This window comes from Gallus gallus, chromosome 11, assembly GCF_016699485.2.
Source record: "Gallus gallus isolate bGalGal1 chromosome 11, bGalGal1.mat.broiler.GRCg7b, whole genome shotgun sequence".
Lineage (NCBI taxonomy): Eukaryota > Metazoa > Chordata > Aves > Galliformes > Phasianidae > Gallus > Gallus gallus.
In genome coordinates this window covers 6978287-6998622 of record NC_052542.1, presented here as the reverse complement: position 1 = coordinate 6998622, position 20336 = coordinate 6978287, and the positions used below count along the sequence as shown (strand labels likewise).

The 20336-nt window shown below is 37.7% G+C and overlaps 1 protein-coding gene and 1 long non-coding RNA gene across 8 annotated transcripts in view; one reads left to right on the top strand and one right to left on the bottom strand.

The window, feature by feature from the left end:
* Positions 1-9367, bottom strand: part of SIAH1 (siah E3 ubiquitin protein ligase 1) — a 32796-nt gene extending 23429 nt beyond the window's left edge. For 4 of the 5 annotated variants that reach the window (XM_046899713.1, XM_046899716.1, XM_040645945.2 and 1 more), the window contains exon 1: positions 9183-9367. Coding sequence is in view for 1 of the 5 variants with exons in the window: in XM_046899712.1 (XP_046755668.1) it covers positions 9183-9189 (7 nt within the window). In the remaining 4 variants the exon portion in view is untranslated. Of the gene's footprint in view, positions 1-341; positions 7575-9182 lie in introns of all 5 variants that reach the window. The other variant, XM_046899718.1, reaches the window with a different exon arrangement.
* LOC107054283 overlaps positions 1-20336 on the top strand; it is a 55055-nt gene that overhangs the window by 4281 nt on the left and 30438 nt on the right. The gene's annotated exons all lie outside the window — the stretch shown is intronic.

Sequence of the window (20336 nt, the reverse complement as noted above, 5' to 3'; positions counted from 1 at the left end):
ATATCTCTGGACAATTATTACCTTGCTATTTTAGAAGGGAAGCAAGTGGCTGTCTGCCAACATGGCTGAAGTAATTCATCTAAATTTTGTTTTAGAACAGCAGACTCTGATTTTCAAGACAAAAGTAGCAGCACATTGAACCAATACAAGCACTGTCCTCCTGAGAACCAGTATGAATCCAAAGAGAAACTTAAGACCATCAGGTTCTTCAGAGTCCATAAGTAGTCATTAGATAGAACACAATCCCAGTCAGCACCGACCTGTTTTACATTACAACTGCTTAACTAAATTTAAAAAGCCTTTAAAACCAATTAAAATCTCCTAAATTACCCAGTTCTTACATATTGAAATATGCAGTCTTCATTTGACTCCTCCTGAGTAAAGAATGAGATATATAATTATTTAACATTGAAAATGGTTTAATGTCATAAAATTTCTGTGGACGTGTAGCACACAAAACTGCACAGAAATAAATTCCTATCTGTTCAGTGATTCAATAAGAACATTACAAGATGAAGCGATTTTAAAATAACATGAAACATACATAACATTTTGGAATTTAAATGTCCTTAAGGAGGTTAAGCAAGACATGAAGGCATTGGCAAGGTTTTTGGAAGGTTATGCTTGGGAGGAACAAGTCCATCTTGCACCCTGAAGAACAGCGTAACTGGGCAATAGTAGATATGCAGTTAGAAATAATACACAAATAAGTCATCTACTAAAAAATGATTTTAAAACGAATCTACTTATGTCAGGGACTGTTAATAGATCTGAATCAGTTTGACACAACATACACAGATAATGAAGCACTGGCTACAGCTTAAACGTTATATAAAATGTTCTGATCCAAACTCAGCAGAACGAACGGTATAGACGAACATCTTTAGCTAGCACACATAAGTTAGTTTTCCAGGAGATACTCAGTCCTGTGCCAAGCTTCACAATAGGTAGTTCCCATGTACATTTTGATATATCATGCTGCATTACATTGTTATTCATGGTTCAGGCAAACAGCTGGTATTTAGAGTCTTCCTGCAATGTATCTATCAGGAGGACACTCGTGTAGGACTTAGGTGCATCTTTGGCATAAGCCTATTTATTCAAGAAACAGTTCCCTTGAACATACCGGAGGAAAAAAGAAGAGCGGCATCACTTTCTGTGCTTACAAATTCTTGTTCTGCTTTTGTAAAGTAAGTCTGACAGAAGCTCATGGCTGCTCTTCAAGTTTTCTGATAAGACAACACACTTAATCCCCATTTCTATACTTGGGCAAATCTCCCGAGGCACATGATTAACACCTTGCTCAGATCCTGCCACGTTTACCACCTCCTACTGCCCCAGCTCTCACAACACACATGAATGTTTCATTGTTCCTGTTCAGCCCTTACTTATTGACTGTACCCAGGCCCATGACTGAGCACAGTCACAAACATTTGTCAGAATAAGAGTATTATGAGAACACCTCCAAAGAAAATGGTCATACGTCCACCCTTCCGCCCTACCTCTCCCTCCCCATCTTCCTCTAACCATACAAATAGGGACAAAAAGTCTCCTGTTCTTCATTTTCTGCATGAATCAGTCAGAATGAGAGCACTACTGTGGGCAGGCTTGGACAAAGAAGCAAGGATTGCATTCAGCTTTAAACGAAGGGAGATTAGGGAGGTTTGCTTTTCCTCCATAAGATTTCTTCAGCAGACTTGGGGGGGTCACCAAGGCATAAATGCTGCAAGAACATACATTACGGTAACAGTCTTTAATCCCATTCCTGTTCATGTTTTAAATGTATTTAGAGTCATTATCGTTCTCATGAATGTCATGTCACCGGAAATACATCAGCAAGTCATGCACTGGCTAAATATAACATCTTACATCAGGTTCTGGAAGCAGTACAAAGTCGGGATATTTAGTATGAGGTATCCTTTGTCATGCAGCATTCCTTTTCATTTTGCTGGGAGTTTAGCCTGAGCAGACACCACAGAGCATAATTAGGGTTATAAAACTGGGGGGAGCTCACCAAAGAAGCTGTCAGCCACAACCAAATCTGATTATGGGCTTTATCCCTGACACTTCTGATTTACCAGAGAAGAGGGAAAACTACAAGAGACAACATTCTGTTTTTCACACCTGAGTACAGATAAAGCTTGAGGCATTATAATGTTCTTTGATATGTGTGCCTATTTTATATTGCAAATGTGATTTTTCTTGCTACTGTGATATCATTTACCATCATAGCACCCCTTGCTTTCAGCTCTTCCCTTTCTGCCAGTACCACAGGGAGGCTTTTGAGTCACAGCCTTCATTTTACTCACTGAGCTCACTAAAATAGCGTTATCCATGGTCTCAAAAGATGACAAAACAAGCAAATAAAAAAAAACCAACCCAGCCTGGTTTGCAGCAGAATAATTCAAAGAATATAAATGGCAAAAATAGGTTAACCATCCTAATAAGTATGCTGACACTGAACATAAATATTGGCTTTTTCTCTACTAATTTAAGTTTACTATTTTCCTTTTCTTTTTCTGTTATGTGGAGAGGACATCCCTGATTAGAGTGAAATACATTCTTCTTATTGATTAGCCTTCATTCATTAAAGATTAAGCACACACACAAAAGTAAGCCCAAAGTTATGCATCAACTCCTAGATAGCTAAAAATACATCCTAACTTGTTTTACTTTATGCATTTGCTTAAAATGAAAAGCTCTTGGGAAGATCATACATTCACAGAACTGCCTGAGAGAATTTATAGCTTGTCAGCTGCATAACGATATCATCTTCCAAAGTATTTTTGGGTGACACGGTAACAACATTCAATAAGATGTTAAACAGAAATCTTGTGCTAGCTCTGCCTGTATTCACTTGTGATACTGCTTAGAAGTTTATTTACTTTCATTTCAAATGAAATAAGTGCAACGTTTGAACACAGTGGAATACACATCCTTTGTAATAATTCTGGAGCAAACCCTGCCCTGCTAGCCCTGCAGGGATAAGGAGAAGCATTGCAAAGTGCATCCATTGCCACATGGACCCTGCAAGCTACGACTGAATTCCAAGAGGCACACCCCAGGGAAGCACTTCAAGACATTATAAAATATTGTATGCCTGCACAGCCTTACGTGCAGTAGTAGGAAAGCCTACCATCTCACCATCTTGTTTTTTAAATAATATGCAGTTGAAAGTATATCATGTCAAGCTGAGACTGTTGCAGGCCTCTCTCTAGCTATACTACTGCAACCCATTCTCCCTTAAAAAAGGAACTTTGAGGAGAGTGCTAATGGAGAAAATCCCTAACTTGTTCAGGAGATCATAAGCTCTACAACAGGGGGATTCCTTGCTGCAGAGCTATTGTTGTTGTTGGCCATCCTACACATTTATGAATTTTGGATGTGTGCTAGGGAAAGCCACTGCCATGGCAATAAAATCAACCCCTGTATGACCCCAGAGCACTCCATTTGGGGACCAATTCTGAAGAAGTGGATTGCAATAGTTTCATCAAACGTGTCTGTCCCATTAAACCTAAAATTGTAGTCAATTTCCACAACCAATACATTTCATCTGTGAGCTTCCAATAAGCAACCCCTGTAACTACAGTGGGAAGCCCTGGGATGTGACCTGTCCTGGTAACTAACCAAAGCAACTTCTTCCCCAGCTGCACATCAGAGCAGCAGGAAAACTGAGTTTTAGAAAGGAATTGCAATTCATTTGGAAAATCCAACTAATTAACTGTATTAAAACTCTCATCAGTGACTGTAGAGTTCCTATAGGGCTGAATCCAAAGTAATTTTTGTTTACTGAGAAGAAATATTTTACTGTACTCATGGATACAGGAAATAACTCGATTTCAACTACTACATCTGCTACCTCTCCTCATTTCCAATTTCATTTTGACTATTTTGTATCCTTTTGCAATGACTGCTCCATCAGGCTCAACTTTGAGAATTGTGCACTGTGTTTTTCAGGGTGGCAGATCTCCCTTTTTCTTTTTAGCTAGGAAGACCATTAAGAAACTGCTTTAACCAATGGTCGCTTGAACCTTTTCCTCTTTTTTTTTTTTAACTGCTATTTACAATAAGCCTCTCCTTTTCTCTCAATATTATTGTTGCCTTCTGGATTGCTGCCTAACAGTCAGACATTAAAAAAGCAAAAGGGTATCTGGCATTGCTACCAAGGAGAAAGCACCCCCTGGGAATGAAAACAGGGCTGCTGCATCTGCTGAATTCTAATGGAAATGAATTTAATTTAGTTAGAGGATAGGCAATGGGGCTTTTTAGTGCCAGAGGCCTTCTAAAGTGTGTAAGTGTTTATAATAAATCCTCAAAAACTATTTTAAATTTAATTCATCTTTGTAGCTTTTTGATTTTGTATCTTTGTTATAACCTGGTGTATAGCGGAGCCATAATACAGTCCTTTCACCATGCAATTTTTTTTTTCCTCCAATGTGGCTCATTCAGCACAACCTGACTAACAGCACTATGAGAAACTGCCTGGCAGAGGTAGAAACCTGCTTTTGTTGATAGTGCTAAATACACTGCCTGGAAAGCTAAGGCTTGCAAGTGTCAAACCTGTAACAGTATTTAAGATACTATATCCAAAACCTCCTTACCCCAGAGAAGATGATAAAATGACTTTCTCATTACCTAGAACAGAGATAAGTCTCTACAGAGTTCTTCAATACAAAATAAGCATGGATGTTATAGAATGCAGTCTCTCATGCTGATGGAGGAGAAAAAAGCAAGCAAAATGTGAATCTCACCCCTAAAATTCTTGGCATGAGTGGAGCACTTTTCTAACCCATTCACAGTTTATTATTTTCCTACTTTGAGTTTTGAACTGCAGTTGCAATGACTCTGAAATGCATTGTGGTGTGGCTTAAAAGCGTTAAAAAACCACTATACAACTAACTTGAGTCAGAAGCCCTCAGAAACGCTTATTTCTTTGGCTTTCAGTTCAGTTGCCATATGCTTTTTTTTTTTTTTCTTTTTTTTTTTGCATATGGGTGTGTGTTCCAGAAGAAATTAGCTCACACCAAGCACTATAACTATGTACTATGACCAATACAGCCAAGTTAAAGGGAAAATGTCTTTCTTTTGGAGATTGGACAGACATTATTTCCTACATCAAAAGGATTATATTAACTGCAACTAACTCTGAGTAACGTAGGCATTATACTTTGTTACTAAGCTATGAAGATTCATTTAGGCAAGACTAATCTGGGAATACCTTTTCTAATACATCTCCTTCATACATACAGTACCTATCTTCCATGTTCTAGAGTATTCTGAATTCAGAAAGTTAGCAAGAATTTTGTGTCTCTATTCCCAAGGGCAGATTCTATGTATCCTGGGGGAGTGTGAAATTACTGTTGCACTTCCCAAGAACAATTTGTGTGTGCATGAAAAGACCACCACTACGTTTATTCCACTGCCTTACCAGTACCCACAACAGGACTTGGAAAAGCCCACTCCTCATGACTGTAATTCATGGAGTGAGCCATCTGAACATCCACGACACTAGAATGCTGCTGGGCTACTTCTTACCCTTTTGATGTCACATCTGAGACAACACAGGGAAAAGCAGCAAAGTTGCCTATAAGCAAGTCCCATGACCAAGGCATAGATACGCAGCTCAGATGCAGGTGGCTCAATTTCTGTGATGTAAGACTGAATTTAGATCTTTGACTTCTACAAACGGCAGTAGAGCACCTCTTCAGACTACAAGACGCTAAAGCATATTAGGCAAAACACGTCAATTAGATTTTCAGAGATCTTGCTTATACTTTCCTAATCTTATTTGATCATAGATCCCTTTACATAGCCTTCATAGCATCAAGACCTGTTTCACATCAGGCTAAGTTGCACAGGTAATTATTTTATTAATGTACCCATGTCCGTAATTCATAATCGTATGCCAGGGTTTCAGTATGTTAGTTTATGAATGAACATACAATTGGAAGGAGATTTCCTGCTCCAGAGAGCTTATTATATAAGATGGGAGAGAGAGAAAGGGAAACACAGCCGAAAGAAATTGGCAAGACAATAAAAACTAGCAATATAGGAAGTACTTACAGTGTACTGACATCCTGATATTTGTCCCCTTTCGTAGGTGTGGGGAAAAGAAATTTACAGGGATTTGAAGGAAAGCAGATTCACAGATGTGCAAAAGCTATTTTGAAGCATGAAAATCAAAACAGAAAAATGGGGTTTAAATCATTCAGTACCAGAGGTACCGTTAAACCCATTCACAGCCTTTCCTTTAAGGAGGAAGATGGGTTTTTTGTTTGATGCAATAAGCAAAACTGTACCATCTCAGATATGGATGGTATTTCCAAAGTCATTGTCTAGGGAAAAAAAACAAACAACGTTTCATCAAGGTGGACAGCAGAGAGAAGTACCAGGATAAGTTTGTTTACTGTGAGGAACATATGATGTTAAAAATACTTTTTTTTTTCCCCTGGCTGACGTACTATAACTGTTAAGAAGTGAGCTATAGTTTTGACAGTCAGCCCTCACAATGTGGTTTTGGAAAGCATTTTGCATTCACCAGCTACAAGTTTAAACACAAGAATCCCCTGGCATCACCACTGGCTTACACACAGATTCATTTATACACACTCCATTTTTCATGTGGTGCCCACATCAGTCATATATTATTACTTCTTAGAGTAGCCTTCTTGATTTTTCTTCACTGTTTTTCAGTAAGACAAGGCTTCTACCATTTTCTTTTTGCTATTTCATGTCCCAGGGCAGAATAGAGCAGCTCCTGTCTTTCATTGCATTCCTCTGCTGGCTGAGGAGAGTAATTTTCATGCTTGGTGTGTATAAGACCTAATTAGGATAGATCCATTTTATCCAGAAGATCTCTCTGGTCTGTAAAAAGGTCAAAGCTATTTCTTTGGTTACATCTCTGCATTAGGGCTTCTCTGCTTACTGAAAGTCTAGGCTAAATTTAATCTTCTAAAGAAGTAGATCTTTGTATGCTTATGCATCTGCATGAACAGTTACATTTAACTTACACAGGACTGATTCCAGCTTATAAAAGACCTTGGAAATGCCACAGTATTAGGATTGTGTGTAGCAGAAATTATACGTATCCCATTTGTGCTATGGGAACACAGCCCTTCACTATCTCAATAGCAGACACACAGAAATATTTGAGGGCCAAGCATGAATGGCTGAGCTGTAGCTAATAGATCTCTTGAGCAAACTCACACATTGCTTTTAAGAACTGCAGGTCTTTCTGTCCCTCTGATGATGGTGCAGTGGTGAACAAAAAGCTCTGCATTCTACTTCCAGTTCTGTGGAGAGAGTGGAAACTGCTGCCATAATTCTCCTGTAAATACATACTAATGTTCTGAGCCACAATTTCTAGATAATCTCCCATAGGCTTCAATAGCTGGTGCAGAAGAGCTGAAAGCATTAAGCTTTCAACAACCTGTGTTCATCAGTAGTTTTAGGTATTAATCCCATCTGATCTCCATCAATACAAATGTAATTGGTCAGGTAGCAGATCTTCAAGAAGCTCCCCAGGTAGTTGCTGATAATTCTCAGGAAAAGCTCTAGTTTATTACATTCCTCTCCTGAAACAGAGGCAAAAGAACTGCTTGAAATCTTTCACAGTTTCAGAACTTCTAAATATTACTGTGTTAGAATCTCTGTGGCTTTAACAACTTGAGCCTAACGAGCAGACTAATTGCTTGAGTCTTTGAATCTCTCAGCTGGAAAGAGATTGCTACCTGTAATTTAATTTATTAACTGTGCACATACCTTTAATTCTCTGTAGGAGTTAAGTAAAGGATAAGAAGTGGAATAACATCTCTTAAAGCCACACATTTAAGTGGCTATGAATTAACTTCCTTAGTTACTGCACAGTCCATCATATTTTCCTTCTCTTATCTTCTATACTACTGAAAAAGCTGACTAGATAAGAAAAAGCTGACTAGATAAGAGAAACAAAGAACTTGAGAAGAAACAGTAAGGACCACTTGACCCATAGCTGGACATACACAGCAGGAAATTGAAATTGTTTTCACATCCTGATTTTTACCTTACTAATCTTTTAATAGGGGTTTTGCTGGCAACATCCTGTTTGTAGACAGGAGTCTACATGGTGAGAAAGAATCTTCTAAGCTTGATTGAGATGCTGTACAGAGGACAATATATACTCCTCTATAAGATAAGATTTCATATTGTTGCAAATATGTATTAGTTTCATCACTTAAGAAATGGAGAACAGTGGTAGCATCTGCACCTCTTGCCCTAAGCATAGTTCAAAAAGGAAAATAATATTCTTTTTAAAAACACAACTGAAGAACTCACAAATGATGAAATAACAAGGTTTTGGACTTCGTATAACCTGAACATGGTCTCCTTTCCAGAGACCGTAATCTAATTTCACCCACAGCAAGATCTGAAATAATTTCATTACTAGACGGGTAAAATATACTGCACATCTGTAAATTAATCATGGGAGATAGAGGGAATGTTTTCATGTGGCTCACACAGGAATATGGGGTTATGATAAATGTAATCACTTCCCACTCTGTTGAATAGTGCTCTCCAGTTTAACATATGTGGATACACAGCACTTACAGCCCCTACCCGAACAGCTCACAATACAGATTAGTAATTTCTTGGGTAACAGCTCAGTGATGTTACAAAGAACGTGTCTGTCATACTATCAAATTCCTCCCCTGCACAACAGCCATGATGTAAGTCTTCAAATGTAAGTCAGTGTTTAAGCATCAAGAAACAAAAGGGAATGCGATACTGATCTATCAAGATGAGGATTGTTTTGTACATTACCTTGCTTGTTACTGTCTTATTTTTAGCTCATGGTATTGATTTGTTCCAATATTCATCCTCCTCACTTTGTCACCAGTTTAGTCACACAGTGATCATGCTCACATTCTGTAATTAATGTATCACTACTTCTGCACTTAATGTATTTGTGGCTTTATTAGGTGTATTATCAATATGAAATGTGTAAATACAAAAACAAACAACAAACAAACAAAAAACCAAAAACCACACCACCCCCAAAACGAATACATTAGCATAAAATGCTTCTTTGGAAAATATACTCAGTATATTCAGTTCATATCACCAACTGCAGACATCTGTATGATGTGATACGTACAGGATAGAAATAATAGAATCTGTGAAAATATCTGACATGTTTTACATACCACGCATCTGCAGCCCGTTGCAGAGACACCTGAAGGCCTAGGATTTACTTGGATTTACTGTTCAGGGATTCTGTGAAGTCTTAAGTAGCCCTTCAAGTACTGTGAGAACGCCTTTAATTTATTCTGAAATGCATGCATGGACTGCACGCCAACTGCTGCTAAATGTTTTCCACCATTCTTTCCCTACTGGCATTACGCTCCCCTTTGCAGAAACTCAGCTTTGCACGTGGCAGCCTGTAAACTTCTCTTGACCCATGCAAGAGGCCAGAAGAACTGCACGCATAGTCTATTTTAATTTCTTTACAGTCAGCTTGTGAAAAAGGTCACTGTGCAGAGCATGGGTGTGTCAAAGCCCATTGACACAGATAGCAACATTACATAGGTTGCAATTCCAGGTTATGTGTAACCTCTCTCTGATACATAACAGAAGTCTCTATGATTGACCCTAAGAAATGAACTGGTTAAAAGATAGGGGAACCTATCTACTTTTGTCATCCACTTTGCTTTCAAGAACAACACTGTGCAATATAAGTGATGCTCAGAGCACCAGGATAAGCCCTGGGGCCACGGCCCCATTGCCCATGCCGCACTCTGTTTTAGTTTTGACTCTTACCCCAGTCTCAACAAAATCTCTGTCCACCCCCTTACTGCCTAGGTCTGATCCTACAGTATATATACATTTTGCCTTTATAATCTTAATGATCTCACTTGAGCTGCAAACTTTCACTGGCATACGTTCCAAGGAATATCATTAAAGTTTAAAAGAGAAATTAAAAGATGCTAATATAAATAGTTTATAACTTCACAGAGTAACATAACATACTGTTATTAGCTTGTGTAATAGAATGTATTTCTTAAATGTATGCATCCATAATCTTGACAAGGTATCTAGAATTAATCTCTTTCATTCTAGAATATGCAGAAATAAAAACTTAAGTGAAGTTTCCCCAAACATGTTCTGTTCAGTTTGATAGACTTGCCTGTATTTCTCATTTGGAGAACAGCAGAATATACCATGCTTTTTCTAGCATATGCATGTATTAATATTTCCTCTTGAACTGCCCTACTCAGAAGGGAGTTTCCCAAAGGAAGGCCTTCCAAATAGTTCCCGATGTCAACTTGTGACCCTGAAGCAAGCTAGCTGACATGCCAGTGTCTTCCAGGGGTGACATATCTATTCCCCTGATACATGAGCACCTTGAACCCAATGTTATGTACTCTGAATTGCAGGGATGAATTCACCAAGATGCAATGCTGCTGATTTAGTAGGATTACATAGGGTTGCATTTGGTTTGTGGAACTCGGTAACATTTTCATCTCTATTTTGAAAGCATACTGCAGAAAAGCGAGAAAACCCTAGAATGCCTGAGTAGATCAGTTTCTATTTTTCCCCACTGCTACTTCTCTGGCAGATATTAGCCTCAGAAATGGAGAAATTGCAGCATACTAGGTAGATAATACGTCTATGGGAAGTGTCATTCTGCTGTTTCTAGCACTCATTTTTAATGCTATTGCTATCTTTATCAATAGATCTTCTGAATACCTGTTGCTTTCTGACATCTTTTTTTCTCCTGTTTCCACCACCACACTAACTACATTTTAAAACAGCAACACTTCGCCTCCCAACTACTTAGTTCCTACTTAAAGGTGTTACCCTAACCTAATTTTGAAAAGTATTTTTGAGCTGAGAATTCTCCTTGAATGTAGCATGGATACTTAACATCTCTATTCATTTTTCCAGTGCTTTCCAGGACAGCTGTGTCTTCTTTTTCCCCCAAATGATCATCCAGGAACATTCAAACATTTTGTACTTTGTTTCCAATAGAAATATTACTGCATGATTTGCCAGTTCTCCAGAAGTCTTTTCACATGCCGTGATGGCCAGGTCTGACCCTTTGCCCGAGTGTTACAGTATTAGCCAATCATTTGATTTTTCCTGTATTATTTGTCCAATTTCTATTAATGCTTCGGGAGTATGGAGAAGAAAGGAGAAAACAAAGATGTGTGACCCATAGTCGGTGCATCTGGAGTCTCCCATTTTTAGGAGCAATTATAAGAACAACACAGCTTTTTAACATTTAAAATACTGCCTTATTCTTGTGCCAAAAGCAGCACTAAATGCAACAGCTTTGCTCAGACATAGCGAAAGAGAACAATTCAGGTCTAACACCCTACTCAAAGCAGGTTCAAGTAGATCTAGTAGAACAGGGCTTTTGTCTTGGGCAGTTCACTGAGGACGAAGATACCACAACTTCTCTGGGCATCTTCATATCTACTCAAAGTTTCCTGTGTTCCATGCATTGTTTTTCATCCTGTCACTATGTACTCCTGGTATGAATCTGCCTTGTCTATACATTCCTTTTAAACAGTTTGGAGAACAGTAAGGCTTTCCCCTTATCTTCAGGTTCAGCAAACCCAGTTCTTGATCTCTCTTTATTTACCATGTACTTCAGCATCCCTGGCTATCTTGTTGGCCTTCTGTTGAAGTTAATCCAGTACATCAATGCCTTTCTCATGCTGGAGTCATTAAAACGTTTCTATCGCTCACGTACCAGTCAGATATAGCTCAATTAAATGGCTGTGAAAGGTTTGAAGTTCATCCACAAGTAACAGTAGAGTTTATTATTTTAATTTATTGTTTACAAGTGGATCATAAAGTGTCATATTTCTGCATCTTATGTCCTCAATTTTGCACAAAGCTTTTACACACTACAATATACATTATTTAATATGTAACCATGCAAGAAGCTGTCAAACTTCTGCTTTCTGATATTTTTCTGCTGGAATTAGGAACTGGAAACTAGGACGCTTGCTGCGTAAGCCTTACCATCTCTCACAATAAAAAGAAATATTAACGAGGACATCAGGACTTTGAAATGTGTCAAAGTTTTGCCGTCCTAGATTTATAAAAGGAAATAGCAGTACAGTGCCTGCTACATTGAGGCTGACTCCTGGGAGCCAGAGGGAAAGCAGATGAAAAGCAACTGTTTTTTTTAAATGATATCACAGGTTTCTAAGTTTAAGCCTGTAAATAGAGGCATCTTGTAAGGATTTTTAAGTGATACCTTATCTCACTTTTAATGTTTCTATTTTAACATTCTATTCACATACAGAAAAACAACGGTACAGGGATTCTGTCACCTCAAAAACACACAAAACAACAATCAGTACATCTCTACTTCAGAACGAAAGATGATGCAAACATAAGCCTTCTCGTGATTAGTGTTGACAAAAGCTAAACAAAACACATTCTCTTGCTCATACTACACCTCACAAAGCACAGCTCCAACAAGGACTGTGCAAACAGCAGAGGTAGGGCAACAGACTCACATAGGCTACAGTGATGGAGCAAATACTGCTTCTTTCTAAGAAAAGACTGCCTAGAATCCTACAATACTGCACCTGTATCTGTCTAGTACTGGCAGACTGCCTCATGTTTTCTCCAAATGGCTTCTGAAGCGCTCAGAACTCCATGGCTCCAAAGGAGGATCAGGTCATGTACAATAAATAAATCAGAACCCTGCTTGAATTCACTCTCAGTCAGTAACATAACTTCCAAACATTTTATTTTTTTTAGGCCAAGGGACACCTGGAGGCAAAATAGGGACTCAAAATCCTTAATTCCCATATAAAAAAGGATGACTAGATTCATCAGATATTTAATTTCAGATACATTAGCTTGCATTTTGCAGGCACAAAAAATATTTGACCTCATTCATTTAAGCTACTGCAAAAACAGACAAAGAAAGTAATGAAAAATATGCTTAAAATTAGAAACTGAGATATTCAGACAGCATGTGCTAAATGCAGTTTTTTCAGTGTCAAAGAGGAAGTGCTGAAATCAGGAAGTTCCATGAGAAGTGAAAATGACAGCGGCTTGAGTAATGAGAAGGAAGTGAGAATTAATCTAGCTAGCTCCTCACAGTTTGTCTGTAGGCAACATCATCCTTTGTATTTATGTAGTATGGTTCTCCATACAAACCTCAGTCTAACCCCAATTAGTGAAAACTTCCAGCCCCTGACAAGTATCTAAGGCAACTAGTTAATAGTGACAAAGGAATTAGACAGATCTGCTGCAAACTCCTTGTATGAAAAGGTACAGCTTGCATGGAAGCAACTGACCTTTGTTGAAAGTTGTATCACTGTAAACAGAAATGTTGTCTTTCCATAACAGATACTTGCAAAACAAGGGCAGTCCCCAAACAAATGAATTTCAGAACCTTTACAAAATACAAGGAAGCAAGACTGTGGCTGGAAATTACCACACTCACAAAGAATTGTGTCTATTTAGTCTCCTCTTTATACTTCAGGAAATATTCAGAAAGATTGTCACTTCCACTTCTGTGTAGTGGTTCAAGAATATTAACCAGCCACCCTAATTCTCTCTCTTTGTTTTTGGATTGTCTCGCTGCCCATTTGCCATATTTGAATCTCACTCTTGCTAGCAGGCTGGAATTGGTAGTCGTTGTTACCAGTCTTAATTTTCTAACGTTAATTTTTCAGAACTAAGATGTTTACAATTACTGGGCAGGCCACTAACTTTCCCGATGGGTAATAATCAATATAATTGCTGAAGGTCATCCAATATAATTACAGGGGAATTAATGTGAAAAAGAGTTTTTGTCTGAAGCACTTACTCTTGAGAAAAAAAAAAAATCTGCAATTCAAGAACAAAAGCAGTCTATGCACAAAACTTCAAAAGAAGCTATTAGTTTCACTAGTTAAACTACAAGTTTCAAAAGAAACTTTTTTCCTCTCAAATATTGCCAAGAGTGACAATATTATGAATGTTTTTTACACTGCAGATCAGAGCAGAAGCTGACACTCCGTACTGACCAAACTAGTAAAAGCAAACAAAATGAAAGCACTAAAATTATGTATTTGTATGTCTTTTATGAGCTACTGATAGAGGAAGAATATGCTGTTCCGAACTGTTCTGCCTTGTCTTTGTTTTGTTCTTTTGTTTTTAGTTTTGTTCTTTTTACAACTAAATAAGAAACGCAGACAGGTATCCAACTTCTTGACACAACACAGTTAAGGTGGATCTCTGATCTTACCCAGCTCACCACACCATTTTGGAAATTTAATCCATTATACCTCTGAATAACCTGATAGAGACCTAGAAACAAAAATACTGAAGCAAATTCAAAGTAGTCGTAGGAGGAAATGGGCAGGGAAGAATCTGTTCCTTTTCAATATAACATTTAGGAAGAGACAAAGTAAATACAGCACAATCTCAATCACTTTAAATGCCAAGAAAAAGGATCAACTGTGTTTGAAACAAGTGATTTATTATGGTTTATATAGACCATGTATGCGCCCACATCCCCCTACAGATATTTGGATACCAGTGTCACATTGACTTTTACCTACTACAATCTGGGAAGGAAGCCAAGAATAACCTTTCCATTGGCCTTTGATGGCTACGTTTTCTACCAAGCCAAGGAAAATTTCAGAGGGACATTCAAGAAGTAGAAGTAATTTTATACTTCAAAAATCTGGACTGATTATTTTTGTAAATAAAATGTTACAAACCCTAAAAAAAAAAAATCTCAGAGGAGAAGCCCTAAGATCTGTTACAAGAGATATTCACACAGTTGATATGCACAGAAAGCAACTTTTAAGATACTGTTAAAAAAACACACAAAAAAGCACAACAGATTAACATCGAGTCCCTTGTCCTGCTGTATACCACTTGATTTCTGAGCATTTTTACATTTTCTCTTTTCTGCCAGTTAGTAAATATTTCTACCAAGTAGAATGTTAGTAAATGTTTCCACCAAGACTGGATCTTCAGTGAAACATCTGAGCAAATATATCAATAATTGGGGCAATTCACCAGCTGGCTCTCAGGCATCTGGCTTTCTGGGACAATTAGGGTACAGGCTTTTAGGATTGTACTATAGCTTTTAAGATTTAGAATGGTTGTAAAACATACTTTGCTTCAACTTGAAATTATTTAGAAAATTTATGTAGGTATTACATAGTGAAGAGAATACAAAGGAGATCTGTTCCCTTATGTAGAGGTAGCCAGAAGTAAAATATCTTAGATCATCACAATGGCCTTGGGCATTTATGCTTAGGCAAATGAAACAATCCTCAGTAATGAAGCCCTCAAAAGCATGAGAGCTAAGCTAGAGCATTCAGGATTTGTGCCTCATCTGCAGCATCCAAGTCCAAGCAGCTGCATAATACGAACTGTATGCCTTATGAAGACTTAAGTGCTTAATTAAAACTTGGGTAGCATTTTCAACAATAAGATGATGTTACAAAATTAATCTTCATAACCTGTAACACATTGGCATATTAGAACTTTAAAAACTTAGAAAGACAGTAATTTAGATTACTTTGACACGAAGGACTATAAAAGTGTAAGATATAAGGAGAGAAAATTGAGTATAGTAATTTATCATAGAGCTGTCTAGGCTGAGAAGGACCATCAAGATCATCAAGTCCAACTGTCAACCTGACCTACTGAGCCTCATCTCTAAACCACGTCTCTTAGTGCTACATCCACACGTCTTACACACATCTGGCAATGGGGATTCCATGGGCAGCACATTCCAAAGCTTGACCATCCTCCCCATGAAGAAAAAAGAAAATCTTCCTAATGAGAAAGCTCAACCTCCCTGGTACAACTTGAGACTGTTTCCTCACATTCTATCACTTGTCACCTCATAAAGGAGTGACATCTACTTGCTGCCACCGCCTTTCAAGTAGTTAAATAGATCAGCGAGGTCTCCTCAACATCCATGTCTTTCTGGTACTGAGGAGCTCAAAGCTGAACGCAGCATTCAAGGTGCTCTCTCACCAGTGCCACATAGAAGTGGACAACCGCTTTCCTAGTCCTGCCGGCCACACTATTTCTAATGCAGGTCAGGATGCCTTTGGCCTTGGCCACCTGGGCACACTGTCAGATCACATTTAGTCAAATATCAACCAGCACCCCCCGCAGGTCTTTCCCCGCTAGGCAGCTTTTCAGTCACATTTCCCCATGCCTATACCACTGCTTGATGCATGCTCAAAGGCAGAAAAGTTTTATTCCAGCTGGATTACATATGTACAGCTAGAACTCTACTATTCCCTACTCCCCAGGATGATTCCTATTATATTTATAAATTGTAGAATGAACACAGCTTGACCATGCAACTTAAATTCAATCAAGAAGGCTAATTACTTCGAGGTTGTAACTACATTATGGCAGTAAAGAATTACATTTGCTTTCTAAGTGGTCAATGATATCAATGTCCTTCATTGTTACCAACATTTAGGGACAATAACAAATATATCGAGGGAGATTTCCTTCATGGATGTATGACAACGTTGCATTTTCACACAGCATTTAACATGTCAAGAGAGCAGCTGACTACTTCTCAGATTTGGTCATGAAGGCCGGAATCCATTAACTCTTGTAGGAAACAAATTTATCTGCCAAAGGCTAGCAAAGCAGTCTGTCATATTTATGCTATGACATCAAATGGCAAAGAACAAAAATGAATTCGGAGTGAAAACTTCTACTTGCCAGGATCGTATATTATTTTGCTGTCCTGTCTTTTTAAAGTAATTCCTAAAATGTTTTTGTAAACCTTTATTACAAATACTATTGTTATACTGTAGGAGAATCCTGCACATGAACTTGAATTTAGTTTTCTAGCTGTTCTTCAGGTATTTAGTATTAAAAGGCACCTACTGGATCTCAGTTAGTTGGATTAATGGTAAATTTTATCTCAGAAAAGTAATGCAAACAAAGCATTCAAACCTCCAGACACCTATTGCCCTGCACTGGAGAGAGGTCAGTTCTCACTCTCAGTGTTCTTTGACTAAATTGAATCCAGATGTTAACATAGAATAAAATATTAACAAATGTCTCCCAAGGGCAGCTGATCATTATTGAATGCTTTAATAACCTAAACCAAAAATTCTTTGAGGTGACAACTAGCCTTTAGCCAGAAAGATACTTTTGTTTATTTTACGTTGTATTTTTAATAATCCATGGTATATTATCCTGATTTAATTTCAGCTTGTCATCAACAGAATACTTATCTCAGATAATTCTGAAAAAGCTGTACAACAAACCATTTGTGAAAGCAGTAATATCTTAGTTCTGAGCATATGGTTCTAATTTTGGTTCTTTTTTCCCCTGTCTATAAATATAAGTTGCTTGCTGTAGTTTTATTTTCATAACACAAATCAGGTATCTTTGAGAGAGAGAGATGTAGACACGAAAGAAAAGCTGTATTTACATCAAGAAAATTTGACTTCACAAGCTCACCATTTTGTCCTAGTAACAATACATTCCTATTCAGCAATCTCTCAGTTCTTGAAGATTGAATTCATAGAGAGTCTATTACTTAATAGGAACTTCCTGGAAAGACATTTCATATATAGATTTATATTGGGAAGATTACTCAATTCTCTCTAAAAAGCAACTACTGCAGCTTGTATACGTACACATTGAAGTTATAGATTTCACGTAAATCAGTGCAAAGTTAACCTGTGAGGACTTACTATCATGTCAACTAACAACTGTACGCTTTCAGTATGTTCACACATACATCAAAGCAGCATGAGATTCTTTGCTGTACCAGGAACTTGCAATATGCAGGAAGTAAATTTATAATTAATTTTTACTACTAAAACGTATTTAAAGAATTTAAAAAATTCCCAAAATACATTTTTTCATTTGCTTTCTTTAATCTATTTAGCTGCCTGGCCCTGCCCCCATAGTCCAAATATAGGCCATCTTCATGTCCTTGAAGATTAAAGATCCCCATTCCTCTCACGTGCAGAAGTCTTGTCCTGAAATGCCAGTGTTAGTCAAGGAAACTCCATACCTAACACTCTCAGGAATGTGGTGTTTTTTCTCTCCTTCTTTAAAGTGACTCAGACAAATCTTTTCACCCTTCCCTGTCTCAACTGTTCTAACCATTTCTCATGTGAGGAACCTGTGGCCTCCTGGTTAGGCAAAAATATTCACCACATCAGAGTAAAACATGGCTGTGTCATGAGAAAAATTTTGACTCAAACTTGAGGGGGAAAAGAAAGTATTTTTACAACCTTAGGTACTGTTTACATTACATGCCTGATAAAATGCTATACTGCCAAAAGCTGAAAATCTCTGCAAGGTATAGAAATTTCTAGAGCACCTTTAAACACAAATGCTGTGAGGAAATACTGTTACGTTCAAAGAATGATCAGCAATGTCAGATAGACTGGAGAGTTTACAATCCTGTTTTAGAGAAGTATAAAACAAGAAGTGGAAATATCTGGGACACATTAAAAGATTTCAGTGTATTTGTCACAGAGACAGTGGAACACGCAAAAATGCATCAGCTGCATCTCTTACATTCAGAGAGGAATAGTTGTGGAACTCACACACTAGACCTGCAAAGACCAAGCCAAAATAAACACGGGGTCTGAATAGGGCTTTCACCATCTATCCGGTGTCAAAGGCAGGAGAAGATATCAAATTAATTTTAAAACCTCAAATAGATATGGAATCCAAATTCCTTGATCTGCTTTTCAAGAGCAGTTACTTATACTAAAATCAAAAACAGCATTAAGAAGTCTTTCTGGTCTTACTTTCTGGTTTACTACCAAGAATTTCTTTCAGTATCATTCTAGGGTAACAGCCTGCCAAGCCTGCTTGCCCACAGATACATACATGGAACCTTCTCTTACTTGAGTTTCATATCAGTTACTGAAATAAGACACCAAGTATGTTAATGGAAAGAAATCCACTGTTATATTGACATAGAGAAGACATGTCACAGAGTGGATGGCTATTCTTTGATTCCTCCCTCATCTACATAAAGTGGGTGCTGCCACCAAAAATATTTTGGATTTACATTATTTGGAGAAAAAAGATTTGGGCCTCCGTTTCATAGTTTTGAGACAGACTCTTGATGCTCATTAGGTGTCAGGAAAGCAGTATCTCTCAGGAATGTACTCACACACTATAGAGATAGCCGCAGTACAAAAGTTGATAACAACTGGATTACAGCTCACTCCTTCCAGGTTCTTCTCACCCTTTGAAAATCCTGGCATATTAGTTTAATAAACTCATATTCCCACTGTATTTCTGTGGGGTCCTCTAATTCTTTTAGGCCTGTTCTTTTAGGCAAAATTGTCATGAGAAAAAATAACACCTTTTAAAAGTGCAGCTATTTCCCCCCATATCCCCTTCCCAAACACCAAATCTTGCTTCATAAGCCATACCTTTTAAAGAAGTCATGGGATCTGTCCTATCATTTTAAAATTTCTGTGGTAGCTTCATGTTGCAACACAACTGAAAGAGTGCTTACAGAGTACAAGTTGCCCATGTCAAGCCTTGGTGCTTAATTTTCTATCATATTTCATTCCAGAAAATTGATTACCTCTGGAATCTTTGAAATGTTTCACTTTGGAGCTAAGATAATGGGCTGAGAATTGCATCTAAGAAGTAGGATACTGACTGTATTGATGGCACGTAGGCGCTAGAGAATAAAAGTTTGAGTACAAGTATTGTAACAGGATTGTAGCATAAAAATACCTGCGATTTCATAGATAAATATTTCTGTAGCTATTCAGAACTGAAAATATGTAATAATAGAGGTAAAGCATACAACTTCTGTCTTTATAGTTTTATAGTAGCTGCACTCATATCTCCATGGAAGACAAAAAGTAGGTAAAGCATTTACTGATTATCTATAGTCTGTCTTTTTTTCTGAATTACATAGCATAGCATTTATATCTTCTATTGATTCTGGATTTGTCTATATTTATGCAGGTGCTTTGGGAGGGAAAAGAGCTTAGTCTTTTTAAGCTCATGTATCTTATCCTACTCATTAATTCTTGCTACCTACAGTCAGAGGCCAAGTAAAGAGAGCTTTTGATTTAGTCTTTCAGTATAAGCAAAAATCTGCAGTGCTTAAAAGAAAAAAAAAGCACAAAAAAGTCAAGATATTTTAAATTAATCTGCAAGGAACAGACAGTAAACAAAATCTGAGGACGCCATTCTTGGACAGTTCAGAGTTTCCTGACCACTCTGAATCAAGAAAAGGAATCTAAAAAATTTTCTTCATTCATATCTTTCCTCTCTCCAGATTCCTTTTATTTCTTTGTTTTAGATTATTTATAATTTCTTCTCCCTCCTCGGGCTTGGTGGTTTCACCT